The sequence below is a fragment of the Heteronotia binoei genome, chromosome 21, assembly GCF_032191835.1.
Source record: "Heteronotia binoei isolate CCM8104 ecotype False Entrance Well chromosome 21, APGP_CSIRO_Hbin_v1, whole genome shotgun sequence".
NCBI classification, from domain to species: Eukaryota; Metazoa; Chordata; class Lepidosauria; order Squamata; family Gekkonidae; genus Heteronotia; species Heteronotia binoei.
In genome coordinates this window covers 80,231,844-80,254,146 of record NC_083243.1, presented here as the reverse complement: position 1 = coordinate 80,254,146, position 22,303 = coordinate 80,231,844, and the positions used below count along the sequence as shown (strand labels likewise).

Sequence of the window (22,303 nt, the reverse complement as noted above, 5' to 3'; positions counted from 1 at the left end):
CCAAAATATTCTAATATGACTGTCAAGTTAATTTTTCAATTGAGATTAATGACTATATTAATAACTATATTAATGAATAGAATGTTTGGATTGGATGTCAATCAGTTAAGGTCCAAATATGCATTCCTGCTACCTGAGCACTCAAATGCTGCCAGTGATAGAATATGGGACTTTGACAAAGGAGATCAAGGTTCAGATCCCTTCTCTGCCATGAATCTTACTGTATGGCTCCAGGAACATCTCTCAGCCTAACTCTGGTGTTATTGTGACTGTGAAAGGCTAACCCCATTTAGGTTGTCTTCTGAAGGAAGGACAGGATACCACAGAATATGTTAATATATTTATCAACTGATCATCAGACTTCCTGTAGTTGCACGCTTGAATGGGTTTCTTATTTCAGGAAATGGAAAAGTGGGGCTTTAACCAGAAGGCAGTTGCCCTTTATGGCTGTCCTGGTATTGCTCTCATAGGTCAACAAGTTTCAGGCAGTGAGTGAATGACAGGAAGTACTTTCACAGCGAAGTCTCCAGGCAGGATGCACGGCGGAGGTAGAACTGCCTCCCTTCCTGTCTTTCAGGCCTATGCACAATTAGCACCGGGAAGAAACGAGCATCGTGGTAAGTGGGTGGGTTTTCATTGATGGCAAGCTGGCTTGAGTTGGAGCAGCACTGGTCGTCCTGGCAGCCACGGTCAGCAATGCTACTGCTGTGGCTTCTCCCAAGGCCTGTCCTATGAGAGCCATGAATCCGACACAAGGAGAAGCGGCTGGTGTTGAGAGAAAGCTGTGAGTTTCCACTGCAGCTGTGAAAGGCATGGCGAGAGAAAATGGAGGAGGTACTGGAGGTATGATGGCAGTGCTCGCAGCCATGAGTGACCTCACTGTATCTGCACATGGAGTAGCCACTGCACGTGGGAGGATTTGCCAAGTCCAAGAGCATGGCCTCTGAGTAGCTGGGGATCAGATGCCGGTTTGTGCAGATGTGCCACTCGAGTTCACTGCTGTCCTGAGTGCTGACCCTGGGAATCCGATATCTGTATAAGGGCTCCTCTGCCACAGCTGACACTCTGTACTCCACCCCAAGAAGCTTCTCCACATGGTAATGCACAAATGCAGTCCGATACTCTATGAAAACTCTCAGTGGCCAGGAAAGCATCATCAGAGCTGCCACCCAGAAAGCATAGTGGGACACGTACCATGGGAGATGCTCTGGGTCCCCATAAGCCATCATGATCTCCTTGAAGTCAATATTTTTGAGTTGCATGCCTTCTCTGACCTCCATGTAGTCATCCAGTCCTTCAATCTCTGTAAAAAAATGAGCCCGCTGTGTAAGATATGAGTTCTCAGACTCTGTGTTGGCAAAGCTGAAACACTTGGTGAATTTTAGTTTTGTGACTGAATACCACTCCAAGCCCATGAGTTCTTTAGAGATGTCCTTGAAGCCACAATGGGAATAATCGAACTCCGCTTCAGCCACATGGGTGTTGACCCTTTCATGGTAGACCTGAGTGGTTGTATAAGCATCACCATTGCGATACCGAGTCACCTGCCTGGTTCGTCGGACAAAGTGATAGCTGATGGCCTTCCACCATATGCAGGGTGTGGCCTGCTTCATTCGGGCAATTCGGTCATAGACACTTTCCACATCAGCCTTACACTGGAGCTCACTTCTGGCCCGGCAGTGCCAACACTCAACCAGGTAAACTGCATAGAGCATGGTGAGAAATGCTAATGGGATATAGACATAACCATCAGAGCAAGGGCTATCATGGTAGATCATGGACTTGCCTTTAATAGAACTATCAAAACTAAGCTTGGTGACTTGTGTGAGCTGACACCAAGCTACAGCCCCCAGGCAGCTGTACATAAGCAGGGAGAGGAGGAGACATTTCCAGTAGGACTCTCTGCACACGGAGGCACTCAAAGACTGCTTGACAGGCTGTTGCTGAGAATCAGATAGCACAAAAAGGAAGGGGGGAGAGGAAGGAGAGAGAAAGAGAATTTCTTGTGAGATCATTTTAATTATTACATGCAATAATATATCACATACTGATGACCTGATATAGTTTGGTACTGAAGAGACTTAGGCCTTCATTTGCAGTTCTGAGCTATCCTGTCAAGAGTGGATTTCTCCACCCCAAATCAGGCTAAGTCTGCAGAACACTTCTGTCAGTACTCTTGTGACAAAAGTTATGAGGTGCCCACAAGCTTTCTGAGAGTCTCACCATCAGGACTTGCAATTTGCCTGAGCAATTAAAAAAACAACATCCTATCAGTCTGACAATGTTTCTCATTTCACTCTTAACTCAGCAATATATAAATGTCATTGGTTCTAGCTGTTGCAACCTTGGATCATCATGGGGTAGGGGTTTTTTAATCAGTTGACCCAGTCTCTGACACTAGATTACTGCTTTCTATTATTTCTTTGGACTTTTCATTAGTAAGATACTTTTCAATCATGTCCCCATTCAGCCCAGTTTTTTCTATATCAATTATCATGATGATGATTACTAGTGTGTGCGTGTGTTTATATATATATAAAATATATTAATATATATTAAAACTCCCGTACTTATCATCCTGTACTTATCATCCGAAAGTGCAACAGGAAAGAGAAAAGTCTGCATAATAGTTGCTGCATAATGTAATTAATTAGCAACAACTACATTGACTGCTCCCAGATCTTATGAAAGACTTTCCAAGGAGACTCTTTGGAAATTCATTAATATGCCGTTAAAAGCAAGCTTATCACACTCAATCATCATTTGCTGTTAAATATTGTGTGAAATTTTTTATGCACTACTTTGTTTCAGAATGATTATTTAAACTGTTGTTGTGATCATTATTCAATTGTTCCAGAAACTGCAGATTTAGAACTGGAATTTCAGGTACCCCCGGCATTCACATGCTGCCAAGCTGGCAACTGAACAGCAAATGTTGTGTGTATGGTCTGATGTATTAAAACAAAAAACTTTCTTGCCCAACTATGTTGTTATTCCCTCCTGGTATACACCTGCAAAGGCTTTGGGGTATATTCATTTGCAACTAATTAAACATCAAAGCCCAAAATGATTGCAAAATTTTTGGCATCAGTTATTTCATAGGGTTTTTAAAGTTATGCAGAAGTATTAGTGACCACAACAGATAAGAATCTGTTTCACTGCATCTAATTCAAGTGTTTGTAAGCACAGCTTGCTGAAATGCAGCTATACAAAAACTGCTGAATATCTGTAGTTTTACTAATCATTGATACTTCCAAGTGGAAGAAGACAAAACTAATTTGCTACAGATATTAGAAAAGGATTGGCACATTAATAAACACACAGAGGAATTCATCCCTTAAAATGTTAAGAAATGTCTGGTTATTGTGGGAGGTGGAAGCATGTCAAACTCAAATGGGCCAAATTTGTCACTGAAGGTAAGCACCACACAATAGTTCACTGAAAAATATGAATTTCATTTTAATTTGGCATTACTTTTGTATCAATTAGATACTGAAACAATTCTGGCAAGTGACTTGTTCTTAGAGATTTATAGAGCAAATATTGTAAGTAATAGTTGTTACACATACATACATTTGCTTTGTTATGTCCAAGATACTACAGCTACAATCTACCATCATTCCTGATAACCAGTATTCAAAACTTATCAGTGGCTGCTACAGTGATATAGTAATACCTACTGGGGAGTCTGCCCTTCTACCTGTAAAGAAAATTGGTGTTGGAAGCGATTGGAATTGCTTTCATCTGGGCTACAGTAGAGCTGTCATAGGCTAAAATGTGATTTCAAAAGGGTTTAATACAGCTCTTGGGTGTTAATTGATGTTTGTCATTCCATACCCTGCTTTCTATTATACAAGGTAGGAATCCCAAGCTCATAAAACTACTATAAGGGAACAACAAGGAGAAAGAAACAGAGAAATAGAAATGCTAAGGAACTGAATTGTGGTATTAAGCTAAGGTTGCCAGCTCCAGGTTGGGAAATACCTGGAGATTTTTTGGGGGGGGAGCCTGAGGTAGGTGGTTTTTGGGGAGGGGAGTGACTTCAGTGGGGTATAATGCAATACAATCCGCCTTCAAAAGTGGCCATTTTCTCCAGGTGAACTGACTGCTGTTGCCTGGAGATCTGTTGTAATCCCAGGAGATCTCCAGCCACTACCTGGAGGTTGGCTGCCTATTTTGTGGCTTAGAATTCCCTTCTGTGATAGATGCACAAAGAAGAGCCTGAGTGTTATAAAGGACCTGGTCTTGATGTTTAACTTCAAGAACTGCCATTTGGCTGAAGCAAAATGCCATCATGTCTAAAATGATGGAATGAGAAAAAACAGCATGTAATCTAGAGGTAGGCTGAAGGAAAATATAGCAATGGCAGAGAAACATAACATACATGGGGAAGGGACTGAGCAATGGCAATGGTTCAACAGAAGAAGGAAAAAAGAGAACCAAATTAACAGAAAAAGTGCAGCAAAAATGTGCAGAGGTGCTGGCACACATGAAAGAGTATGGAGGCCACATGTGTTTGACCCTTTGGTTTATTTGTATTCACTTTAGGAAAGTATCACTTTTAGTCCAGTGGAACACATACTTGGTACATCAATACAGATGCTTACAATGATGGTGTGACAGCACTTTTTATGATGAGAGGATCATTGTAATAATTTTTATCATGTAGTGTACTTCTGGTTCATGCAGTACTTTATATAGCAGTGCATCAGCTTAATATTATCTTGTGGTAGGAATTCAGCAGCATCACCACAATTGGCTCTAATTGAACACTTTGCCACAATCTATCACTGAACAAGAGTGCAAGGAGCCAGAGTAGTCTACCCTTTATCTTGTATTCTACCAATCCTTGTGTTTTAGCTGCATGTGCCTTTGGCAGGATGAGTCTTCCTCACAGTAGGATCATTCTGGATAGTCTGGAGTTCAGGGCTGGGGCCTGAAGTTTGGAAACTGGATCTGGGACCCAGGCACTGGGGCCAAAGCACAAGAGTTGGAGGCTTGCAAACTGCTTGATTTACCAAGATTTCTCTTCCATTTTGAGGCTTAAAAACCTGCTATGAAGACAACACCTGAGACTCATCTTGCCAGGACTTACTTGGAGCCAGAATCCCACAAAGGATGAAGTCCACTGGAGCAATGGCATGGTTTAAGAACTGGAATATGTGCTGCAAGCCTGGCACTGCATCTCTGCTTGACTGTTTTTTGTATGGGCTACTGTCCATGTTGCTCCTGCTGGGTGATGGTTAAGCCTGGCCCTGGCCCTGGCCTAGCGATTGCTTGTCACTGGAACTGGAATGTCTTTTGTCTCCAGGTGGTGAGATCTGGATTGCACACTCTTGGTGCATGGTCTAGACTCTAGGACCTACACACATTTGGTATCCCCGTAGGAGGGTATCAACTGCAGACTCTTAGGGTGTGGCCTTGGGACCCAGGGGCTCTGAGGGAAATGCTGAAGTGCTGGGATCTCCCCAGGTCCATTGATCAACTGCAGGCAATGTTCTTCTCTCTTTCTTCAGAACATCTGGTTCCTTGTTTAATGAGTCTGAGTCTGGCTCCATGGGGGTAATGACAGCTCATCTCTGATCAGTGGCAGGTTGCCATTGGCTCCGAATGTATGGAATCTCAAATTGCATTGTGTTTCTTGAGTGTGAAGACTCATCTTGCCAAAGAACATGGAGCTAAAACACAAGGATTGGTAGGATACAGGATGAAGGGTGGGCTACTCTGGTTCCTTGCACTCTTGTTCAGTGATAGATTGTGACAAAGTGTATGCTTAGAGCTGACTGTGGTGATGCTGCTGAATTCCACCACATCGAAACTCTCACTCTACAAGAGCTGCTGAAGAATTATCCCCAAAGGGTATGAGAAAGGCATTAAAAGGACAATATGAAAACAGCAGTTCTCAATCTTTCGCCACAGATCCACAGTTCAGTAATACAAAGTGCCAACTTGAGACTACCACAGTTTGCAAGTACAACTGTGTCCAAGTTTGTACTATCTTCCTGTTGCTCAGAGGATTCACAAATACCCCCTCCAATGTGGTTTCAAACAGTAATGATAATATTACTTTGGATAGTGTTGTTCTGATGCAGACAAATACTAGGGGTGATAGAGTGGATGTTACAGCTTCCAACTGCAGGTAGGGGACAGTTTAGAGTGCTGCCCAACATTAAAAATTCTCAGCAGTCACCTAGAATATCATGAAGAAATCCTCCAGGGGTAGGGAACAGTGGCTCTCCAGATGTTTTTGCCTACAACTCCCATCAGCCCCAGCCAGCATGGCCAATGGCTGGGGCTGATGGGAGCTGTAGGCAAAAACATCTGGCGAGCCAACATTCCCTACCCCTAGCCCAACCCTTTAGGAAACGTTTAAAAATGAGTTTCTTTGCCTGCGATCTAAAGTAGTGCTGTTCATTCTACCACATCAAAACTCTAGTGCCTCATTCCCAGTTTAATTTTGCTGCATTTGGAGATCTGTTCATTTCCAGGTGCTTTGTGGCTTTTATATAGTCTGTAGGTCAGGTACAACCCCCCCCCCCCACACACACACACTCCTCAACCACTAGGAAAGGAGCTGGTATTGGCCATTATTCCTATTAACTGATAAGCTAATCCTTGGGTGTCCTTGCACAACATTTTGAGAAAACCATGAAAATGGTTTAGGATACTTGGGAATGGCCTACTGTACCTGGAAATGTTTCTGAACAGCCAGGTTGTGAATCCCTATAAGAAGCACAATACAGCTTTAGGGAGGATTTTCCCACAGCGCTTAGATAAATGCAATGTTTGGAGCTTATCACTGGGTTTGTGCACAAGCTATTCTGGGCTGCTAGATCAGGTTTCAGTGATCATTAGGCAGTAACACCTTCTGTGAGCCATCTTGACAAATACTGAGCAGAAATGATTTGCTTTTGATCTTTAAAAAAGGAGTGTGCTTACACTCCGGGACTTTGTAGTTTTATAAATATAGATGCATCTGTTTATTCCTGCCAAAGACTGCATGCATCTCACTCCCACCACTCTTCTTGCAAACATTAATCTCATTCTACTTTTGCCTGATTAACCCTTTGTAGAACGTCTGTTTCCACTGCATTAAACTGAGTTACCAAATAGATAGGCTAGATGAAGAAATGCCTGCTAGGCTAAGTGCTAGAGAAGTTCAGGAACCAATGTGGTGCATCACATAGTATGCTGAATGCAGAGCAGGGAGCCCAGAGTTCAGATCCATGCACAGCCTTGAGATAAAGCTGTGAGATGAAGGAGAATGGGCAAGTCAATAATTTTATTCATAACAAGCCTCACAAAGTTGTTGTGAGAGTGAAATGGGAAGGTTTCATGTATAGTGTTCAGAGCTCCTTAGAAGATAGGTGGGGAAAAGTATCATATATAAAAATAATTTCTGTAGCGAATATTTGCTGCAATGTGCCATGCTCTAGGAAAAGCTCTTTCTAATCTTAACCCAAACCCTAATGCTGTTGATTCTGGATGGATTGTTCCCATTTGCTTATACAAAGCAAAAATGAATAGCTTTTTTGCAATCCCTCAGACTGAGGAAACTGGGGTTCAGATCCCCATGCATCAACGGACATGTTGAATAACCATAGGCCAGTCACAATCTAACCAGATTCAAAGGTTCTTTTGAAGACAAAATGGGGTTGAGTGGGAGGGAGAACTATGAGCACTATTCTGAGCTTCTTGGAGAAAGGGCTGGATAAAAAATTAAGGAAAAAATTGTGTGTGCCAACATGCCACAGAAAAGAGGATGGTGCTGGTTCCAAAACATGCAACAATCATGGAAGCTGTGGAAGAATGTGGCTTGGTGAGAGAAAGGTGATGACATGGTATAGCTTGATCTTGTCAGATCTCGGAAGCTAAGCAGGATTGGTACCTGGACAGGAAACTATCAAGGAAGAGTCTGCAGAGGAAGGCAATGGCAAACCTGGAACACTTTCCCTATGAAGAAAGGTTGAAACGCTTGGGGCTCTTTAGCTTGGAGAAACGTCGACTGCAGGGTGACATGATAGAGGTTTACAAGATAATGCATGGGATGGAGAAAGTAGAGAAAGAAGTACTTATCTCCCTTTCTCACAATACAAGAACTCATGGACATTCAATGAAATTGCTGAGCAGTTGGATTAGAACGAATAAAAGGAAGTACTTCTTCACCCAAAGGGTGATTAACATGTGGAATTCACTGCCACAGGAGGTGGTGGCGGCCACAAGCATAGCCACCTTCAAGAGGTGTTTAGATAAAGATATGGAGCAGAGGTCCATCAGTGGCTATTAGCCACAGTGTGTATATATATATATATATAATTTTTTTTGGCCACTGTGTGACACAGAGTGTTGGACTGGATGGGCCATTGGCCTGATCTAACATGGCTTCTCTTATGTTCTTATGTTCTAACAATGTTTTAAGCGGCCAGTGTGAACAGTCCTGAGAATTAAAGATAGTTCCCAACTCATGATCAAGAATAGGTCATGCCACATCTGGCTTTGATCTCTCTGCAGAAGCAGTCTAAGTTCAGAGCTGCAAATTCAAACAATAATGTTGCTCCTTTATCAGGATCTTTAAAAAAAAACATCACCCACATGAGGGAGTGTTTTGTGACAGTAGACTAGCAGCTGGTCATAGGATTGATAGGCTTCCCAAACCCCAGGTCCCAGCGGGGGATCCCCAGGTTTTACAGGCTTCCCCCCTCCCCCAGCCAGCTGGCCAGCGGGGGAAGCCCCACCCCCACAGCCATTATGCACCTCCATGAATGATTCCCATAGGGAATGATGGGGAATTGATCTGCGTGTATCGGGGGCTCTGGGGGGGGGCTGTTTTTTGAGGTAGAGGTGCCAAATTTTCAATATAGCATCTAGTGCCTATCCCCAAACCCCCCCCAAGTTTCAAAAGGATTGGACCAGGGGGTCCAATTCTACGAGCCCCAAAAGAAGGTGCCCCTATCTTTCATTATTTTCTATGGAAGGAAGGCATTTTAAAAGGTGTGCTGTCCCTTTAAATGTGATGGCCAGAACTCCTTTGGAGTTCAATTCTGCTTATCACACCCTTGCTCCTGGCTCCACCCCCAATGTTTCCTGGCTCCACCCCCAAAGTCTCCTGGCTCCACCCCCAAAGTCCCCAGATATTTCTTGAATTGGACTTGGCAACCCTAAGGATTGAGCATCCTGAGCATAAAAGATTCATCTGTGAGCTGCGAATCTAGTAATGGCCACAAGCATAGACAGCTTTAAAAGGGGGTTAGATAGGTTTGCAGAGGATATGTCTATCAGTGACTGCTAGCCATGGTGACTAAAGAGAACTTTCACGTTTAGAGGCAGTAAGTCTCTGAATCCCAGAGCCAGAGCAACATCAGAGGAAGGCCTCAGCCTCTTTGCTCTGTTGTTGACCCTCTATAGTAACTGGTTGGAAAATGGGGTAGGGTTGCCATTCCCCAGGTGGGGGCAGGGGATCCCCCAGTTTGGAGACCCGCCCCCCGCTTCAGGGTCGTCAGAAAGCGGGGGGAGGGGAAGGAAATGTCTACTGGGAACTCTGTTATTCCCTATGGAGATTTATTCCCATAGAAAATCATGGAGAATTGATCTGTGAGTATCGGGGGTTCTGGGGGGGCCTGTTTTTTTGGGTAGAGGCACCAAATTTTCAGTATAGCATCTAGTACCTCTCCCCAAAATACCCACCAAGTTTCAAAACGATTGGACCAGGGGGTCCAATTCTATGAGCCCCAAAAGAAGGTGCCCCTATCCTTCATTATTTTCTATGGAAGGAAGGAATTGAAAAGGTGTGCCACCCCTTTAAATATGATGGCCAGAATTATGCTTGTCACAGCCTTGATCTTGGCTCCACCCCTAATGTCTCCTGGCTCCACCCCAAAGTCTCCTGGCTCCACCCCCAAAGTCCCCAGATATTTCTTGACTTGGACTTGGCAACCCTAAAATGGGGTGATGTATTTGAGGTAACTTCAGAAAGACCAGTGTTAATGCTGAACATTATTAATATGTTAACTACATTGGGATATGATAAGGAAAGTCATTAATTCTTCCAGTCCTGCTTCAAAATAAGTCTAGCTACAGGGCTAACAAATGCCAAACGCTCTACAGCAGTCAAATATAAAATGGTGGTAATAAAATGAGTTATTATGAACTAAGTGGGTTAATCTTCAAGCACTTCAATCAGGGATAACAGAAAAAGGACAGGCTTTGTTCAGAGATATACACTTAGAATACCACAGTGGTAAAAATACAAGGAAGATTTTAATATCAGAACAGTCACAGTAAAGTATATCCAGGCTGGTGCACTGAGTACCTACAAGTACCTGTTGGCAGTCCACTGGGAAATAATGGTTGCTTGTAAACTCTGACTGGAAGCCTGATCTTGTCAGATCTCTGAAGCTAAGCAGGGTTGGCACTTGGAAAAGAGACTACAAAGGAGGACTTTGCAGAGGAAGGCAATGGTAAACCATCTCTGCTTCTCATTTGCCTTGAAAACCTCTTGCTTGGGTTACCATAAGGCAGTTGCAACTTGATGGCACTTTACACACACACACATACTCTAGCCCAGGCGTTGCTAAACTGTGGCTCAGGAACCCATACGGCTCTTTCACACATATTGTGCAGCTCACAGAGATCGAGGAGGAACTTAATACAGGCTTACTCTCAAGTAACTGTGTGTATCATCAGGACCTCAGTCAGCCTCTGAGCACTGACCCATAGGTAGGCAACTATTTCCGCTGTGTGTGAAGCAGGGAAGGAGTCTGTTGCAATTCTGCAAGGCCTATAAAATTGAGCTGTTCTGCCAGGCCTTTAGTTGAGATGGTGGACATCATTGAACACCTACATAGCCTCCCTGCTGCATGCAGACCCATTTGTGAATTTTACTTAGAGCAGGAACTGATCTTGACTACTGTCATTTGTTTTTGTATCAGCCAGGATCTAGGTTTTTGACTTGGCTGTCATCTGAATTTGTTAACTTGGAAATTGATTGTCTGGTTGTTTTTAGCTAGCTGTTTTAAAACCAGCTTGCTGGGGGTAAAGTGTAGATGACTGGGGAAAGTAATGGCAAACCACCCTGTAAAAAGTCTGCCAAGAAAACATCATGATGTGATGTTATTCCATGGGCCAGTAATGACTGTGCTTGCACAGGGGACTACCTTTACTACCTTTAAAACTACATAATTAGTCTCCTGCCAAGTTCTGGGCAGCTGCAGAAGTGGTGGTGAAGTTGTGGTGTCCCTTGGTTTGCCTGTGATAACCTTTTCTCAGGTGCCTCCCCCCCTCCCAATAATGCTGTCCCACTGAAAGGAGGGACTGTATTAAAGAGGGTGATGCAGGGTTCCCCCTTAGTTTCATAGCTTTTGTAGCAGCTGTATTTACTGTCCTTGGTGTCAAGGCAAAGAGAGATGCGTGATAATGCAAAGAGAAGTCAGTGATTTATATGGTGCATACGTGTTTTCTTCTCCCACTAGTACAAAAAATAATTCTCTAATCTTTCCCTATGCTGATCTTATGGGGATGGTTATTTCCATATTTTGTTTTTTAAAATGTCTCATTCTAGCATGGTCATGTTGTAAAGTGTAAAGAAAGTGTTAAGAGTTTTAATAAAGACATGTGTCTAATATTTGTTTATGTCTTGCAGCTTCCAAACATCTGACTTTTATTCTATGTGGCTCTTATGTTAAGCAAGTCTGGCCATCCCTGCTGTAGCCACTCATAGGTCAGGACTACCTTCTCCTTTATGACCCAGATTAAGCATCATCAGAAGCCCTGGTTTGCATTGTTTCAGCTTCACTGTGTGAAAAACATTGAGGACTTGACCTGTCATGAAGAAGGTTACTGTCCCCCTGAAGGAGCAGATTCATAGCTTGGGGTATGGCTGGATCCTGACTTTGCCTAGAGACTCAGGTCTTCTCCAGGGCACACAGTACCTTTCATCAGCTTTAGCTGATACACCAACTACACCAGAGGTCCCCAACATGCTGCCTCTGAGCATCATAGCAACTGCTGAAAGCTTTCCTGGTGCCCTCCAAGTGCTTTTTTGAAAGTGGGTAGGGCTAAATGGGGATTGGCTGTGCAGATTAAAAGGCATCCAATAAACAAAGCTTCTGCCTGAAATGTTGAAGAGATACATAATTTTACTCCTTGGCATTTTGTGATTGGTTTCACCTTCTGCAGCAGCTATTTTGTGATTGTGTCCACTAAACTGTGCCAGAGTTCCAAAGGTGTCCATAGGATCAAAAAGATGGGGGACACCTGAGCTGTACCCTTCCTTTAAAAGCATGATCTGCCCACAGTGTTCCACCCTCCAGTTAAATCCAGGTTTGATTATTGTATTATGGTGTAAGCAGGACCGGCGGGTCCATTTGTTGACCATAGGTGGTCACCTATAGGCACCCTGGGTGGGGCACCGAATTGCCCCCCACCCCGAGTGAGGAAGGGAGATCCGCTGCCCTTCCCACTGGCAAATGAAGGCTCCTCTGATCAGCTGATTGGCAGGCCCTTCTGGCAACCTCCTGCACATTTTAAATTGCATGGGAGGGAGGAAGCAGCGGAGATGGGGGCATGTGTCCAGATGTACATCCAGATTGCAGTGCCCACAGCCAAGCTGTGGTGTGCCGCACTGTGGTGTGCAGTGGCACAGTGCAGAAGGGAGCTCCAGCAGCTGCAGCAAGGTTGGCCAGGCACTCATGGGGGGGGGGAGACTGGGGGCGTGCTTTGCTCATGGGGGGTGCCTTGCCTCGGGTGGCGAGCACAGCCAGGCACCCTAGTGCCGGCACTGGGTGTAAGTGCTCCTCTGATCAGCTGATTGGCAGGCCCTTCTGGCACCCTCCTGATGTGGACACTTCAGTTAGTTCAAAATGCAGCAGCCAGGCATGAGTGGGATATGAGGAATGTCTCATGCTGATGTTATATTATCTACATTGGCCAATCTGTTTCTGTGTGTAATTCAAAGTGCTGGTCATTACCTTTAAGGCCCTAAACGTCTTTGGGGGGGGCAGGGTATCCAAAGGGCCATTTCCTCCTATACTATCCAGCCTGCCAGTTAAGATCAGCCTCTCAACTCCTCCTCTGTGTATCCCTTCCTTCTGAAGTAAGGCAAGTGGCAACCAGAGGCAGAGCCCCTTCAGTGGTGGCACTTCCCCTGTGCCCTTTCCTAGAGACCTATCTGGCACCTACACCACTTTCTTTCAGTTGCCAGTCAAAAACATTTCTGTTTACCCATTTAATTAAGGGACTGGTTTTTTTAAAAAACATCATTTTATAATCTGTTTTTATCCTGAGGAATGTTTAAGTTGCTTCATGTGTTATGTTGTTTTATGGTCTGGCTGTCTTTTTGAATGCTGGGTTTAAATAACTTATATGTTGTATATTTTAATTATGATTTTTTTTTTGTTAGCTGCCTTGGGCAGATACCCTGAAGAGGCAACATAGACATTTTCTAAATTAATAAAAAATAAATACATAAGAGCACTGGGTGGCCATGTGAGAATGGTTAATTGGCTTACAGCAGCTTCAGGGCTGGCCCAAGTGTCTTTGGTGACCTAGGCTCCCCCCTACCATTGTGATCCAGGCATGTGTGGAGTTGAAGCAACCATGGAGCCAGGCAGGCAAGGAGCCACCACCATCACTAGCCAGGTGGTGAAAAACTAATGGTGACCTGGTGGTCTTTCCTTCTTTTGTTGAAGGGACAGGGGAAGACAGGCCAGGAAAGCAAGCCCTGTCCTTCCATGCCACCACACATTGTGGGGTGCACTTTGGTAGCATCAATGGCACTGCCTGGAGCTGTCACTTGCAGCTGCATACCTGGCCTTGGCTGGGGTCTGTCCTGAGCCTCTTTTGATCTTTGCACACAATGGCAATTGCCTAGGTCCATCTAATGCATGGGCAAACTCTGGATTAGATTGTCTTTCTGTGTTCCCTCATTCTACTAGTAGCTGAGTAGGTCCCTGATAGGACTGAAAAGTCAGCTTCCCTCATCACAAGCAGGCTTGTAAAGAGAAGGGGACTATGGGTACAGAATCCAGCAGGCCCTGGTCACCCCAGGGAGCCATGACACTGACCAGGTAATGAGATTTGCTTCTTTCTGATGTTCTAGTTGGATCTGAGTGGTACGAGGGGGAGATCTTTCTCTAGGAACCTGCTGAGTTTTGACAGGCCTGCCTCCAGGGCCTCTGCCTATTCCCTCTTTTCCTTGCTCATCATACCTCTCCCCTTCTTAAAATCCACTAAATACCATGATGTCAATGTTTCTCTGTACAGAAAGGGGGCACAATGGAGGGGGTGAGAGAAGCTCTCCTGCTTCTAGAGGTATCATCTGCGCCTTGAGACCTAGAAATTTGAAAGAGACACTCTCTCAGATTTGGTTTGACTTCTCTTCTTGTGCTCCTGTTTTTATAATTTATATTACAGTTAAAAGCTAAACCAACAACAATGAAGCCAGAATGAAGGGGAGAATTGATCTTATTCTTTTTGGTTTTCCAATACTATAAGTTAAAGTAAATCATTTAAGGGGTACAATCTAAAACAGAATAGGGGTTAGGGGGTTGGCCTTACAATGGCTCTCCTCCTTCCTCAAGGGTCGGGGACAAAGGGTGGCAATCGGGAGCGAGCAATCCCAGAGGCGCCCACTAGATTGTGGGGTGCCTCAGGGAGCAGTTCTCTCCCCGATGTTATTTAACATCTATATGCGCCCCCTTGCCCAGATTGCCCAGAGGTTTGGGCTCGGTTGTCATCAATATGCAGATGACACCCAGCTCTATCTGCTAATGGATGGCCGGCCTGACTGCGCCCCAGGGAATCTGGACCAGGCACTGCAGGCCGTGGCAATCTGGCTTAGGCTGAGTGGGTTGAAATTGAACCCGACGAAGACAGAGGTCCTTTGCGTGGGCCACGGCGCTCCAGGGAGGGAAATACCTCTCCTGGTTTTTGAAAAAGCCTGGGAGTTTTACTGGAGCCTTCACTATCAATGGAGGCCCAGATAGCAGCCACTGCCAAGTCAGCGTTTTTTCATCTGAAGCGGGCAAGGCAGTTGGCCCCTTTCCTGGAGCGCCGGGACCTAGCAACAGTGATTCATGCGACGGTCACCTCAAGACTGGACTACTGTAATGCCCTCTACATGGGGCTGCCTTTGTGCCAAACTCGGAGGCTGCAGCTGGTGCAGAACACGGCGGCTAGGCTGTTACTAGGGGTCCCGAAGTGGGAGCACATACAGCCAGGGCTGCGCGAGCTGCACTGGCTGCCAGTTACATACCGGGTTCGCTACAAAGTGCTGGTTATCACCTTTAAAGCCCTATATGGCCGAGGACCTGCCTACCTGAGGGACCGTCTCTCCCCATATGAGCCCCGGAGAGCACTGAGGTCAGCTGGGAAGAACAAGCTGACCATCCCTGGGCCAAAGGAGGCAAAATTGCAGAACACCCGCACACGGGTCTTCTCCATCACAGCTCCATGCCTATGGAACCAGCTTCCGGAAGAGGTGCGGGCCCTGCGGAGTCTCAACCAATTCCGCAGGGCCTGCAAGACCACCCTTTTTAGGTTGGCTTTTGCAGACTGCTGACTATGGATCGCTGAATAATGGATCCGCCAAAATGATTTGGTCTCAGTGATCTCCATTTCTATGTATACTGACAGAATAGCGCCAGGAACATCACCGTTACTGTCAAAATATGTTAATGTGAATTAGAATGGTTTTAAGACAATGTTGATTTTAAAGTTTTTATATAACTACTGTATTGTATAATTATTCTATGAATGTTGTTAGCCGCCCTGAGCCTGCCTCGGCGGGGAGGGCGGGATATAAATAATTTTTATTATTATTATTATTAATAAATTGAACCCTTATTTAATTGGCCATCAGGATGTAGTGATGGCCACAGGAATTAACAGCTTCAAAAGGGATAGATTAATGGAGAATAAGTATCAGTGGCTACTAGCCATGGTGATTAAGGGGAACCTCCATATGCAGAGGCACTAATCCTCTGAATCCCAGAGCCAGGAGGCAACATCAGGGGAAGGCTTTAGCTTCTGTGCCTTGTTGGTGAGTCAGTTCTGTGTAAGAAGGAATGCTGCACTAGATTCACTGTTCGTCTGATTCAGCAAGGCTGTTATGCACTTAAGCCCCTGATTCAAATCTCCCCTTGGCACTGTGTGAGACAGGATGTTGGACTAGATGGATTACTGGTCTCATCCAGCAGGGCAGTTGTTCTTATCAGATTATTAGGAAACAACTAGCCATTCTGAGCAGGCACCAGCAGTTTGGCAGAAAAGGGCATTGCAAAAACATGAGAATGGCAGGTTTTGGGGGTAGTGTGCATTACTGTGTGTAAATGAGATCAAGATTCATAATTGGGTTAGGGAGCTACAAGCTTCCAACTGGCAGCCAGTATTTTTAGAAGCTGGACATCCAAACAACCAGTCTGTGCTTTTTATATTATAGGAAGTGTGTTTACATCATGTCTCCATACTGTCAACAGAAGACAGACCAAGCTAATTTAAAACTTGTTTTTAAATTTGCAATATTGGGCCTCCTATCTTTTCACACACAGAACAAATTTTAGTAATGTCTATCTCTTGATTCTTGAAGGCATCTCCTTTTCATTTCAAAAGATTAACTAATTAGATTGTGCATCTCCCTGCACAGAAGCTTAAGAGGGAAGTTAAAAGCACCCCTGGACTATAGCCATTTGAGTCTGCAAGCAGAAATGAGATAAATAAAGCATTGGATCCAAAAGGCTGTAGGCAGGGACATGCTCACAGTCAGGAGCCTTTGAGGCTACCTTTTCACTGTAGCCTGATGTTGCTCCTCAAGAAGCAGCTCTAGAAAGTCTGTATAGCATGGACTCAATGAAGCAGAAAGAGCTGCAGTCAGAATATTTTAGTATAGGCACAGAAGCATTTTTTGTGTGCATACAGGGTTTATTGGTGACTCTGTGTAAAGTAACTGAATTCTGAATATTTTTCCATAGTGTTGGCGTAGGGTACCCAATCTTGTCAGATCTCGGAAGCTAAGCATTATCAGCCATGGTGTGTATTTGGATGGGAGACCACCAAAGAATTCCAAGGTCATGACACAGAGGTGGGGAATGGCAAACCACTTTTGAATGTCTCTTGCCCTGAAAACCCTACAGGGTTGTTGTAAATTGGCTGCAACTTAATGCCACTTTCTACCACCACCACTTCCATATTGTAGTCAGATAAACAATCAGTTCCACTTCAGCTAATAAAGAAATAAATATTTATTCACTTTTAAATTTGCATGATTTTTCAAAACCTAACAACTAGAACTTAAGCTCTGATTTGTGTGTGTGTTGAGCAAATTTTCTTCACTACCAGAAAGAAAAACAATATTACATTTCAAAACTGATTTCAATCTAGAAAACTAAATTTAATTCTACAACTCTATTCCTGGTAGGAGTTTCACATAAAACATGTATGATTTATGGTCTTCCCCCCAAATTAACATTTTCCTCTATTTAAAATTTAAAGTTATCCATTTTACTCTGGATTATGCAGAAGTTTTGGACTAAACGCACAAAATTCTTGATTTCCTCATTATTTATTTATTTGTCAGGTTTATATTCCACCCTTCCCATGAGCAGGCTCAGGGTGGATCACAGACAGTAATTAGGCCATTTGCAAACATAAGCAATTAATAAATAATTAAATATATATTACATAAAAAATTAAAAACAATTGCATCGTTTGTTGTGTGCACAATCTCATAAACTGGTGCCACTGGACTCTGATGTTTGTTTAATCCAGGCTCCTTCAGCGGGGGAGGCCAACTCTTTTACTGGATGCCCACCACCTCAGCCAAAAGCCTGGTGGAACAGCTCCATTTCACAGGCCCTAAGGAATGGTAAAAGTCCCTACAGAGCTCTGATCTCATGTGGGAGCTTGTTCCACCAGGCCAGAGCCAGGGCAGAAAAAGTCCTGGTCCTTGTTGAGGTTAAGCAGACATCCCTCAGGCTGGGGACAGCCAGCAGATCTTGCTCGGCAGAGTGCAAGGTTCTCCCAGACACATATGGAGAGAAGCAGTCCCTCAAGTATGTTGGTCCCAGGCTGCACAAGCTTTGAAGGTCAAATACTAGTACCTTGAAGTGGATCTGGTGCTCAATCAGGCATAGGCAGCAGGCATGGTGCTGCATTTTGTACCAGCTGGAGTTTCTGGATCACCTGTAATGGCAAGTCCACATAGAGCAAGTTACAGTAATCAAGCCTGGAAGTTACCATTGCATGGGTCACTGTAACCAAGTCCTGGTGGGGAGAGGTATGGGGCCAGATGCCTGACCTGCCAGAGATGATAAAAAGCAAACCTGGCAGCTGTGGTGACCTGGAAATCCAGAAATCCAGGAGCACCCCCGGGCTCTTCACCTTCTGGGCTGGCAGAAGCAATGCATCATCAAAGGTGGGCAGCCTGATTCATGACTCAGCTCCCCCCTCCTGACTCAGGTACAGGTAGATAATATTCTTTAAGAGGTTTTTGTTCTTTTTATTATTTGAATAGTTATATACAAATAAATATTTTTTTTTAAAAAAAAAGACTGGATGATACCTGAATGCATGAGTTAAATATTGGTTCCAATAACTCTCCTTAATTTTCATATTAATCAGATATCTTTAGTTATTTGGATTGACATATGATGGCAACTATCCTGATATCCTCATTATCTCTTCCACTGTTGCCATGTGCTAATTACAGAGCTGGGTCTGAGAAATACAATGGCTCATATTTACAATTTGATAATTCAAAATTATAGAGTGATAGATAAGTGTTTGGTGATCAGACATGTTGACTTGATAAGAATATTATAGTAATTATATTAATGGCTATTGGTTTGATCCATACAAGAGTAAGTGGATGTTCGAATAAAATGGGAATTACTTTTGAGTAGAACTGCCTACTTTTGCCTGCAGAAGAATGTGATGGACTTTCTCTCATTTCCTCCTCCCACTGCAGACCCAACTTCACCCCTAAGCTGTTCCTGTGGGAACACCATTTTGTGGAGTTTAGTGGACTGTAACAAGAGGGTGAAGTTGGTAGTACATCGATCCAGTTCTGCATTTACTCTGAGCCTGATCCTCAAAGTTAAGCATGTCTTAGTCCCAATGATTTTATGAGAGAGTTAGGCTAAGCTGTGGGAGATCTGATTATGGATTTTTCACCACAATTGCATTATGACAGTGCTATCCTAAGAAGATCTACTCAGAATCCCACTTCACTGTATTTAATAGGGTTTAATTTCCTGGAAAGTGTTGTTAGGATTGCCACCATATTTAGCTGTCTCAAATTCCAGAAGGGTATCTGTGTTGTAAAAAACCAACAAAGATGGCTTATTAAAGTCTAAGATGTTTATTATGGCATAAGTTCATATGAGCTGGATTCCATTTGGTCAGTCTCATGATGAAATAGGTTCAGTTATAATAGAAACCAATATTATGTGAAATGTTTAACTTTGTGTTTACCGTTGGTTTGTTTTTAATTGCATAATGTTTATTTTGAATAGAGTGATAAGTTTTTTGCAGTGTAAAATGATAAACTGTTTGTACCTCTTATATAGCCTAATAGTTAAGATTTATTTTAAATGCGGATATTTTACGCTATTGTACACTGTAATCCAACCCAATCATAAGTCACTAAGTGTGCAGACATTGCTGTTGGTTGCAGGCTTTGTTGACACCCTCTGCATGGCTATCAGTCCACAGAAAGGCTTGCAAAAACCTTAGCAGAGTGTTTGATGGCTCTAATGGAGAAAAGTGATTTGTTGAGGTCAGTCCACCAGACTGCAGTACACCATAGTTTGGAAATTAAATGGTATGAATGCAGAATATTAGTTTGAGATTCCTTATGAGAGAAGAGCAGAGGTTATGTATAGAATGAAACAGGGAAGTTCATTAATTATCAGACTGTGCATATGTTGTCTGCTCAGGAACACTGGATGGCACGGGATGGTTTTACAAGAGGAAATAGGAAAGGAAGTTGGAACTCCAGAGCATCTTGCCCTCTGGAATGTGGTCTTGGAGTATAGTTAGTGATTGTCCAAAAGGGAGGGTCCAGCACTTTGGAGAGCTCCTCATCCTACGATGTGGTGGGGCTGTATTTCTTTGGTTCTATTTCCTGGAGAATTAATTTTGGTTTGCTGGTTACGGCTCCGGATAGATATCTGCAAGAACTCAAGCAGAGTCTACAAACAACTTCTCTCTTTCTCTCACAGACACAACCCTACAGATCTCCAAATGCATGTCTACTAGATGAAAATGGGTATATCATTAACTATTACTTTACTTTCCTCCCTCTCCCAGATTTTTCCCACAATAATTTCCTGTGAATTTAGAGAAGCCTAGCTTGAAAAGCATCCCAGTGACCTTTCCCCCATATAGTTCCTTTTCCCAGTGCCATGCTGGGGTTGAGTGGGTCTTCAGTATCCACCTGTATCTCCAGCCCTGTAACTCTCCAGTGTGTGTCTTTTGGTTTGTTATTGAATATAGGATGAAGCCTCTGCTTATGTACAGTTGACCCAGTGACAGAATTCCCCGTGCCCCCCACCCTCATACAACAACAGACTCCCCTATGCCCTTGGCTTCTCACCTCCTCTGTAGCATCTGAAGCTGCAGTTACTGCTGCTTCTTGAGTATTTGCAGTTGTTTCGGCGACTGATTCTGGTTCCCCCTCCGCAGACATTCTTTGCCATTACAGAACTCGTAGCTCCCCTCATAGGTCAAATGTAAACCCAGGGATAGGAAAGTTCCTCCTCCGGCTGCGGGGTGGGGGGCTACCGGTTTCTGCCTTCAGGCTGCAGCCTTCTCTCCACGGTCCTGACAAATCTATGGGAACCCAGCTCAGTTCATCACCGCCACAGTCCCAGCGGTGCACAGAAACCCTTCCCGATCCTGCGGCGCCAGAGGGCTCTTCCCTTACCCGCCAAGCCGTACTTAGGGCTAGAGGCTCCCGCTGGCGTGACGATCACTGCCTGTCTGGCAAGGGGGGCAATACTGCGGCTGCTCGTTAACTTTGGGGAATCGAAAGGGAAAACACTCAAGACGCCTCTGGGAGACGCAGAAGAGGCTGCTGGCCAGCAGAAGGTTCCCTCGCGCTGCTGGCGGCCGCCTCGCCTGTGCTGTCCCTTGTCAATAAATCCTCAGCCTTTGCAGTCCCCAACTCTGCAGTGGAGCTAATGGGCTGCCAACTTCGGGTTACCCTTTGCAAGCTCCTGGATCCTCCTCCCACATCCCCTCCTTGGCGTTCCTGAGGCTGAAGGAAAGGCAAGCTCTCTCTCTTGCTCGCTCGCTCCCCCAGGACGCTTCTTGTGCTCCACGGGAGGGAGTCGCTTCGGCTTGTTCCTGCAGGCGTCTGTGGAAAACAAGGTGTCCTTGAGCGTCTGCTGGCAGAAAACCCAGCGGCTCTTCTCAAGAGCCTGTTAGCTAGAGGCACGATCCCGAGCACGGGGACACCCCAAAAAGCCCAGAACACTGGGACCCTCCTTGACAGAGAAACAAAGCTTTGCCTACAGGAGGTTCTTTCTTGGAGCTTCCTCTCCTGGATTGAGGCTTTGTCCTGTATGTTGAAAGTCGTCTCCCATTCATAAATTTGGGTTCTTGGACATCATCTCAGCAGTCTGCAATCACCTGCCAGTTTCTGAAATGAGCTTGGTTCCCCTGCTCCCATTGTCCTTTCATTTCTCCCTGGCTCAATGAAAGAGCATGCAGGAGGTCCCAGGCTCAATTCCCAGCCTCTCCAATTAAAAAAACCAGGCAATAGGTGGCCACTGCCAGCCAGAATAGACCAGTGGTTCATGTGTCCCACAACTCTACATCATCTGTGCAGCTGTTTGCAGTTCAAGTAAAAGACATTTCATATTTATCATCAGGTTTAGAGCCCTTTAATCTCCAACCAGCAGCTCCCTCCACCACTCCTTTACCCTCTCCTGTAAGGAGGAATTCCCCCGCTCTCAGGTCTTCAGCCTGTATTCTCAGTTGCAGGTGCTCAAGCATTATTTTATCTCCTGCTGCTAAACAGAGTTGTCTGTGATGCCACCACACTTCTATTTTTTTGTTTCATGTCTCCTCTTCTCTAGGCCTTAATATCCAAGTGGTCCTCGCAGGTGCCCTAAACAGGGCGGAGCAGGGAAGCTTTGGGTACTTGATACTGTTATTAGCACACAAAACATACATGCACACATACAAATTCAAGATACACACAGGTAAGGAAAAGACAAATATCAAATGTACAATAGCTAATGAGAGGATTACACAGCTTAACTCCTGGCAGTCAAGCAAGAAGCAGACAAACTGATTTAGGGGAAAT

General features: G+C 44.5%; 1 protein-coding gene across 1 annotated transcript; it reads right to left on the bottom strand.

Annotated features, from left to right (window-relative positions):
• Positions 1–399: 399 nt before the first annotated feature.
• On the bottom strand, positions 400–20,748 carry LOC132589454 (transmembrane protein 151B-like). Its single transcript, XM_060262183.1, has 2 exons — positions 20,588–20,748; positions 400–1,943 (listed from the first exon to the last, which is right to left on the bottom strand). Exons 1-2 carry the CDS (start codon positions 20,678–20,680, stop codon positions 513–515), a joined length of 1,524 nt encoding a protein of 507 aa, XP_060118166.1. The 5' UTR covers positions 20,681–20,748; the 3' UTR covers positions 400–512.
• Between the last annotated feature and the right edge of the window lie 1,555 nt (positions 20,749–22,303).